The 9,412-nt window shown below is 42.0% G+C and overlaps 1 protein-coding gene across 1 annotated transcript; it reads right to left on the bottom strand.

The window, feature by feature from the left end:
• Positions 1 to 4,015: 4,015 nt before the first annotated feature.
• nr4a2b (nuclear receptor subfamily 4, group A, member 2b) lies at positions 4,016 to 7,052 on the bottom strand. Its single transcript, XM_030782058.1, has 6 exons — positions 6,189 to 7,052; positions 5,381 to 5,510; positions 5,023 to 5,186; positions 4,652 to 4,854; positions 4,388 to 4,566; positions 4,016 to 4,272 (listed from the first exon to the last, which is right to left on the bottom strand). Exons 1-6 carry the CDS (start codon positions 7,050 to 7,052, stop codon positions 4,016 to 4,018), a joined length of 1,797 nt encoding a protein of 598 aa, XP_030637918.1.
• Positions 7,053 to 9,412: the final 2,360 nt, after the last annotated feature.

Here is a 9,412-nt window from a genome sequence, read left to right on the forward strand (position 1 = left end):
AACAATACAGATGAGTGACCTTTATTGTGTGTGGCAGACAGGAATTTGGTTACAAGCCCGAGGACTTTTGAACTGTATTCTTACAGCACGGTCTAAAGCTCTCGCAGACCCATAAAGAAACATGACTGCCCCATTCTCTTTTTTTTCTACCTTTTCTTTCTGTTCTGTTCTCTTTTTTTTTGTCCAATGCTCAGTTAGCATGTATTTACAGAATTACTCCAGTCACAAAAAAAAGTTTGACCGATTCCGACGTTCAGACTCAGTGTGTGAGGCATAAATTCACGTCATGTAGTTGCGTAGACATCGTGGAGGGTCAAGCTGTCTGACTTTTGCTTCTCACGGTCTGTCATTGCCCTCATGAGTTAATTTCATTCGCACCTCAAAGGCAGTGGCAATGTACACCCCCCCCCCCCCCCCCCCCCCCCCCGGGAGAACACTTCGCCCCTTTACGAGCAAGACTGTAAAATCATAAGATTTTACGTTTTTTTATGAGTGTATTTCAGTGACCCAAATGAGAGAACAACATAACATTGGCTAAAGAGAGAGATGGTGCTGGATAGATGAGACAAGACAGCACACCCGTGATTCTGGGCACTGTGTTTTTAAGTGAACTGTCCTTTCTATTTATGCTGCACACACAGGGATCTGTCAGCAGTCTGAAAAGGATGAATGAAGGTGTGATAGTTGATAGGACGAGTGCAGAGTGACACAAAGGGGCATGCGAATTCATCCCACTCTCGTAGTTTGGCTGACACCCAAAGTACAAGTGATTACAGGTGATAAAAATCTTATACAAACAGACTTGGATATCAGGGTTTTTTTTTGGATTTTTTTGTTGTTTGTATCGCTTGGTTATTGACACATGCATGCATATGCATATGACACACACACACACACACACACACCCTGACATGCTGTGCGGATATATCAGAGGAAACCAGAAATATGGAGAGCAGCGTGCAGCATAGCCACAGTGAAACACTGCACAATTTAAATTAAAAATTCAAAATCTTCTCATTTTTGAAGACTTCATGTTTTCTCAAAGAATTACTGTCCACGTTCCTGTTCATATTGTGGAGCTGCCCGTGTCTTTACATACCCCTGGTATCCTCTTCTCCTCCCACCCCCCCCCCCAAGATTTTTCTGCATTTTCTCTGACGATGTAGACGTGAGAGACTATTACACTCACCCCCCGCTGCTCTCTGGCCATCTCACACGTTTCTACAAAACCTCCTTCCTCTCATATTCCACCTGATTAACACACATGTCTTAACCGAGTGGCATGATCTTAGCAGTAGCATGATATGCCTCTGCAACACCACACCTGCTTAGAAAACAATGTTTTGTTTCACAAAAAAAAAAAAAAACACCATCAAAATGGACAGACTGAAGTGAGTTGATTCTTACATAGAACTTGGTTTTATAGGAATGAGGTAAGTTAAGTATAAGACCACTTTTGGCCAATTGCTTTTGAAGTTAGAGCCTTATGTGAGACATTTAATCTGCGCTTGCCAGGCTCTATGTCGCTCTGCTTGACTTAATTGGATGTACAGAACAATTTTGCACAAGTGCTGAGTAATGGAATCACCATATTTGCCCCTTTCGGATTAAGCTGTAACGGGGGCCCACAAGTCAGTCCTATCTTGCAGCGTGCACTTTCGAAAAGGTCACTCTTTGTGTTTCTAGCCTGTTATCCAACTACTGAAGAAACACAACACAATTAGGGTAGAGAAACCTCAAACAACCTCTGTGGCTACTTTGTGTGTTCTGGCAGAGCTGTGTTTTCTTTAGCAATCACTGTGAAAAATATAATTGGTGTATATTTGTCCTGAGAATTAATCGCAACATATGCACTTGTGGATGGTTTGAGAAAACGGATTGAGGTATAGCCTATGTGTTTTAGGACTGTCAGGTTTGGGTTTGAGGTTATGTTTAGAAATTAAGTTGTAAAGATTAAGCTGAGTTTAGTATGAAAGTTTAAGAGACGGACGTGGCCTCTTTAGTTCTGATCAAGCTACCCTTCAACTTTCGTGTTATAAGAGACGGATGACTTGCAGATTAGTTTTTAGACACGACACTCATAATTTCAACAAGTACGGAATGTCCTACTGTCCTTTTTAAACGCAAACGTTTTTCAGTAATTCATTCCGCCAAAGTCAAAAAGTCTCTCGTCGTGCTCATTTCTGCATTAATCTCCGATGAAATAACTTCTTATTACTAAGGCCTAATTTATACACGCGAAAGATCTTTAATTGGCTTCCATTTGTCCTTTGTATGTTTAAATATGGAATATCCAGATGTGTGTTACAAGTGTCCAAGAAAAGTATCTCTACAAACACATTTGAGACGCTACACGTTGGCTACTTTGTGCTCGAATAGTAATTTTATCTAAAACCTGAAAGGGCATCCTATCCCTTCAAAAACTTGTATTAATTATTTCAGTCATCAGTTAAAGGTGTGATCGACTGTACAGTTACAAAATCTGTATCGAACGAATTGTCTGTGAACTGACATCAGTTAAAATGACATTTCAGCGCATCGGAATCGATTTCATGAAGAGTCCTTAAAATCCGTCACACAAGCAGCTGCCCTGTTCCAGGTTTTAGATGCAAAAAATAAGTACAAAGTTGATGCTTAATGTTAATATTTGTGCTTTCAACAAGTCATTACCTCAGCTACTTTTACAGAGGCCTAATTCAACGCTGTCAAATACTTCAGAATGATTTTAGTGTTCTACTGCACTGAGTCAGGAAGGTTAAGTTTCGGTTACCGCCTCACTAACTAATGTCTGTCAAAGTTGTGATATTAAATGCATTGGAGAAGGCTTTTAAAAAAAAAAAAATTTTTTTTTTGGGACGCGCATGAGATGGCTACACTAAAATAAGTGGAGTAAGGAAATCTGATCTATGTATCCAGAGTTTATCTGAAAACGAAATAAATGAAAACTTACTTATCTAATTTTGTGAATTAGGTGACACATTAGTGCGCGACAAAGTTCGTCTGTTTTTAACGCGTTTGCTCCTGTGAGAATGAATGTATGAACAAAGAATGTCAAGAATGAACCGAATCGAGCGACAGTAATTCATACCTTTTTATTTCCAAAACACTATATTATTCTCTCTCATACTTATCTGTTAAGACCGACACAAAGCGCATTGCAAAAGCAATTACATCGCTTAAAACACTGATTGGTAAAACAATGACTGGAATGTATTTCCATATCGCTATGAAATTAAACCCCTAGGACATCGAGCGTATGAAAATCATATCAGTAAAAACGTAATGCAAAGTGCTTATAAACTCGATTAGCCAATAACGAATTCCATGCAAAATGCTTAAGTTGATTTTCTTTTCTTTTTTTTAAGACGGGAAACAATGATCATAACAATAAAAAGCAATCTATTAACAACAATTATAGTCTACATTGAACTCATTAGCACAAAGGATTTGGGATGTCGAGCAAATTTCAAAACCTTGATAACTTTGATCTGAGATTATGTTGTTGTGTCCTTCTGTGATAGATAGTATTTCAAATGAACATTTCCATTAGCCTACGTTATTGTATTTTACTGTTCTTTTTTTATCAGAAGCACTGTTCGAAAAAAAAAAAATCCAGTGGTTTTAGAAACCCTTATATTTCAGCTGATCTAGGTTACTTTGAGCCCATATATTAGCAAATACTGTCATATTATGTTACATACATTGTATAAATTGCAGTAGATGGAGTAATATAGAAATGTATTGTATGTACATAAAATATTATTCATGGCGCGTTGACAGTGCGATCCCATGCTACAAATAAGCAGCACTTTTGAGAAAATATCGAGGAATTAAGTAGCCGTCCCTTTTGAAGTGTCACCATAGACTTGTAACGAGTTTGCGTTCACTCCTCTTCTCTTGGATGCCACAGTCCACCTTGCATACGTGTTTTTACTCCAGGAGAATAAAAAGTCCTGCATCGGATTGTGGACTAACTCCGAGTCCGCCCGTCCAGACGCTATGTTCTGGTCGGTATTTAAAAAGGTAACGTGTCGTGGAACAGTTTGTCAATTATTGCAGGCGTTGGAACCAAATCTTCAAGTTTCAAGTAAAATATGCGCTGCAGTCCCTGTGTACACAGAGTGCGAAGTTCCGGAAGCTTCTCCAACAGTTTGGACAAGTGCGATTGACAGTTCTGGCTTCCTCCAGTGCAAATCACTTGATCTTTCAAGCAGTTTACAATCTTATTTTGGAGGTCTTCTGTCCTCTTAGGTTCCTTTAGTCCGTGTCTTTCTGCGGAAATAAGAGACAATATCGGGATGATTTGAGCAGAAAAAAAGTGTCATGCCATAAAACTGAAACACAGCGCAAGCGCACGAGAAAAGGTCAGGCAATTTACATCTCCCACCTGTTACCATGGTGAGGGCAGCTATGCAGGAAAATGCCGAGATGTCTACATTCATGCTCTGGAGGTTTGCGGAAAACTCCACAATAGCGTCAATCCACACTCCAAATCCGCGCACGCATTGCAATTTGTGCAAGACCACTCCATTGCAGAAAATAAGTTTGTCCTCCGCTGGGTTCGACCTGTGAACATGAATATGATATTCAGTTACTCACAACTGCAAGATCTGCACAACTGCACAACTGCGTGTAGTCTTTGGCATTTTACCTGTATGCCAGTCGAAGAACGAAAAGTTCGAGGAAGGCCGACTCGAATAGGAGTTCCTGATCTGATTTGGGCAGATCCGTGAAACCAGGTATTTTTTCGGCCCATCCACGTATGATGCTCATCGATCCAGTGAGGAGATCGTAGAATTGCTGGATATGTTGGCTGTCATCTCCGCCGCTATGGTAGTCGGGATTCGCCTGAAACTTAAAATCGAACAAATATTTTAAATTATATACTTTTTTAACTTCATCAAAACAGACTAGTGATACATACGTGTCACTATACCGCAGTGAAAAGCATTCATATAATTGGGTACTTTATGTTACGATGTTAATAAAAAAAAATCATTTGATCGAGTAAACCACACTCACCTTGGAATAGTCCAGACGAGACATGGCGGGGTTCGAGTCGATGTGAGCTCTCACCAGGGCACTTAGAAGATTGACAGGTGTCGAGGGCAGCGGCGCATCCTGGGGACTCTTGGGTTTGGATGGGAGGCGACCTCTTCGACCCTTTAAACTTGCGGTCCTAACAACTGAAAAACAAATTCATTTCTTCCAAAAATCTTTCACTGTTCTTGCAAGTATTGTTCTGACTTGTTCCGCATTCGTGGTTTTAGACTTGGCTTTATTCCGAGAAACTGGAATACTCTCGAAACCTAAACTTTTGGCCTAATACTTTACGGGAAGAAGATATAGTAAATCTAAAAAATTCTTGTCTGAATTTTACCTTCTTTCACCATCCCCACAACGAGGCACTTCTGGAAACGGCAGTATTGGCATCGGTTTCTCCGCCGTTTATCCACAGGACAGTTTTTGTTCGCCAGGCACACGTATTTGGCGTTTTTCTGCACCGTTCGCTGGCGAATCATACAAAGAAAACAGCATTTTACATTCAAGCAAATGCGATGACGGGCAAAACAAGTAGACGATTAACCCTTTAAATTTCGGTGCGCAGTTGCAATTTGTGAATGACTTCAGACTGGATGGAATTGAAAGTCAACACTCGAGCTCGTGATCTCTAACCTAAAGCTGCGTAATACATTCAAGAGCCGGACAGAGCAGACATTCGGTAAATACAATTCCGTGGACAGTCATAATTTGGGGTCCCCCGACACACTCTCCACGTCCTCTCCTGCCGGCTTAGTAAGATTATTCTATCAAGGTGGCGAAATAAAGAGCTGGCATAATGTGGCCGCTGGGAGTTCTGTTACACTCGGCAGAGCGAAGACACGGCTCTCTCTCTGTCCAAGCTAATTTAAATTGAAATGAAAAAGGGTTTTGTTAAAAATTAACAGAAGTGCGCATAAAGGGTCAAATCCGTGAAACGAAGAAAATTGACAGTATATCCCACTGTAAACTAATGGAACCGTCTCTCCAACCTGCATAATTAATGATTACACGGTGTCCCCTTTTTTGACAACTTACACTAAAGCCTACAGTGTCAAAGACGTTCGAGGCAACGGTAACGGTGACATGCCTAGGGGGGTAACTACGCGCCTTGTAGACCAAAAACAATCAATGAACACGACACTTACCTTGAAGAAACCTTTGCAACCCTCGCATGTGCGCACTCCGTAATGCTGACAAGCAGCGTTATCACCACACACGGCGCACAAACCCTCGCTCGAAGGCGATCCCCTAGAAGTAGGCGACGACACCTGACCGTCCATTAAGGGATGTCCGTGACCGACGTGAATGGAGTGAGGGAATCCCATGGCGTGCTGTTTCCTAAGAGCGCCCGGAACACCGAAGTTCTGTCCCTCCAAACCTCGATGAACGCCGGGAGTCTCTGGAGTCATGGTCACATGCAGTGATCCGTCGAATCGCATCTGACAGCTGGGCATCGGGGTGTCGGGCGGACACTGTTTGAAAGAGAACAGTCGGGAAACCGCACTCTTACGTTGGTGGTCCACCATGTGAGATGTCGCCAAGTAGTTCTGATGAAAGGAGTGATGAGATCCAGTGTCCTCCCAAGCGTGACCGGTCGGAACCGGAAAATTCTGAGGGGCTGGGATATTTGGCGAGGACGGTTTGTAGTAGACAGGTCCGGCATGAGTTATCCCTTCCTCGGATTGATGCGGCTGGTGCGGCTGCGGAGGGTAACCGTGTACGGGTATGTCCTCGACCTTAATGGAGAGCTGCTCTCCAGAGTGGGACATTTGATATAGGCAAGGGGGCTTGACGTCGTAGCCCGAGTTGTAGCTGTCCACGAAAGTGCTGAAACCAGGGAGAGAGGTAGTGGCTACGATCTCTGCGTTGGTTAGGTCCATACTAAACTTCACGAACTCGGGTGTCAGAAAGTCGCAGTTGTACTCTCCGGGGGTGTTGTAGCTGTAGTTCTGCGAAGCGGGGCTGGCTCCTTGCGGTGAAGATCCATACTGAGCCTGGACGCAGGGCATGACTGCGGACCGAAGAAGAAAAACAGAGTGGGTAAAAGACATAATAGTAACTGAAAAAACTCACGGAGAAGTGCATGCATTAGATAAAAACTGGACGTTCGTTTTCTAGCAGTGTCTCGTGCCATGGAACTCATGCATGCTCAAACACAAGAACTTAGCGTTGTGTTCTTACAGTAATAACTAAGAGAGAAGAGAGGACAAAACGTAAGGGACGCGTTTTTAGAAAGATTGAACTTTTTCACGCGCTTCATTTTCGGCATCTTTTGTCCACTTTTTAGTACGGTGTGGTTTATATACACGGAACGTGTCGTAAAGTTTTTTGCTTGTTTGTTTACCTTCGGCGAGCAACTTTATTCCCGTTGACTTGTAAGTAATCTCTGCAAACAGGTTTCCTATATATGGGCTGTTTTCAACAGGACAATTATTTCCTTCAGCGTTCTGCTAAAAGGAAAGAGATGTTTGCTTTAAGAAACGTATCGTCAAATTGGGGGTTTTCCATCACAGTCTCATTAATGTAACCAAGAAAATATAACTATTAAGCTATTATTTGTGGGCCTATTTATTCATGGTCATGCAAAGATACCTTGATATTTTGACCAAATGCATACTTCTTCCCTTATTTCTACAGAGACTCCATGTGATTTTAAAAGTCTCTTCAACACGATCAACTCATGTACACATCATGTACAGACCTCAGAAAAAGTTGCGCTTAAAGCGAGTCAATTTTGAACGCATATCTCTACCACTTGCGTGCAATGATTAGTTGTTGAGATTCTTTAAATGTCACGAATAGCTGATCCGACCAACATTAAGCATCTACTATAGATTTAAAATGCATCACAGTTTGCATGTCTTTGATAAACTGTACAAATACAAAAATATTATTCGTGTCATAGCCTACCTCAGTTTGTCATCCCGTGAGCTGTTTCCATGTAGCTGTATTTTGCTGCGCCCCAGTAGCAGGCTATTTAAAGCCAGCAGACCCTTGATGTTGCCAAGACCGGAGGTGCTTTGTTAAGTGTCCTACACCTTCGGCACTGCACGAAGACTGGCGCTCGAGCGCAATGTGCCTTTGTTTATGGGAGCTCGGAATGCCACAGCCCACGTGCCAAAACGCCGGACGTCATCAGCGTCAAACCTTGACGCGCGCCAAATCAGTAGACTGAGGATCTGTTCTGCTGAGCGCAGTGTGTGCACTTGCGGGAGATCCCGCGTTCTACCTAAACTCCACAGTTGTCGCCGTCATAACAAAATATTGGAGAGAGAGGAGGTGTTACCAAAATTCACACCACCTAGCACTGTCTAACCTATGAAACGGCACTTTTTTTGTAATTAATCTGTAATTAACGACGTTTCTTACATCATATTTTATACCATACAGTACTCAGTTTGAACAGAAATGGAACCTGGTAATATACTGGGGAGGAAATATAGCAGTGCTACATTAAAGCGGAAGTCAGTTGGGAGTTTAAGCAAACGGAGCAGAACAATGCTACTCAACGCATGATGCGTTGGACCGTAAAGTGATCATGGTAGGGTTCCTGTGATGCTGCAACATTTGCATTTATTTATATACACCCCGTAAAGCTGCATAAAACAACACAGGAGTAGCACACACTATTTGGACATTTTAAGAGGTTTTTTTTTTTCCTCTGTGATCAATTAAGTTTATAATCATGCAAACTTTATTTGCTTGTAGTTTTGTCCTCCTCCTAGCAGAAACTTTCTTCCCGAGAAGGGGTGACCAGAGCATGCTACAAGCTTTTCTGGGTACACGACAGATATGCAGGAGAGTCATCCTTGAGGTTTTATAAACTGTATTCCTAAAAGCAGAGTCACAAGTACAAAACTAGTGACTAGTTTTATTACCAAGGAACAATTACTGTGAATATGTTCAAATGGTACCAATACATTCAGTTGCATATGTCTTAGTGGAAGATAAGATGAATATGAAATATAGTCCAGCCTGTGAGAGGATAACAGACTGAGGCTGACGCTTCAGGTTTGCTGAAGAAAGAAAGAAAGAAAGAAAGAAAGAAAGAAAGCGTGCGTAAAGCAAGTATAAGGAGACCGAAGAGAGAAGCTGGTAATAGCTGATTATGAGGCTATGGTAATAGGGGAGTGGTCGGAAGGTTGACACGTTCAAAAAACAAAACCTTTTAAAAGAGGCAAAAGTGGCTTCCTCTCTTCTTATATGGGTAAGAACGTTTTCCGGCCATTCCGATGTATTTTCTCTGACTGCGCGCTAAATCTGAATATAGCCTACACAGATTTCCATTGTGAAGAGGGAATCCCGGAGAAACAGAGAAACGTTGTGTGGATTGCAGCGAGTTGCGTCAGTAATTACGTCAACAGCTCTC

Source organism: Chanos chanos, chromosome 8 (assembly GCF_902362185.1).
Source record: "Chanos chanos chromosome 8, fChaCha1.1, whole genome shotgun sequence".
In the NCBI taxonomy this organism is placed as follows: Eukaryota; Metazoa; Chordata; class Actinopteri; order Gonorynchiformes; family Chanidae; genus Chanos; species Chanos chanos.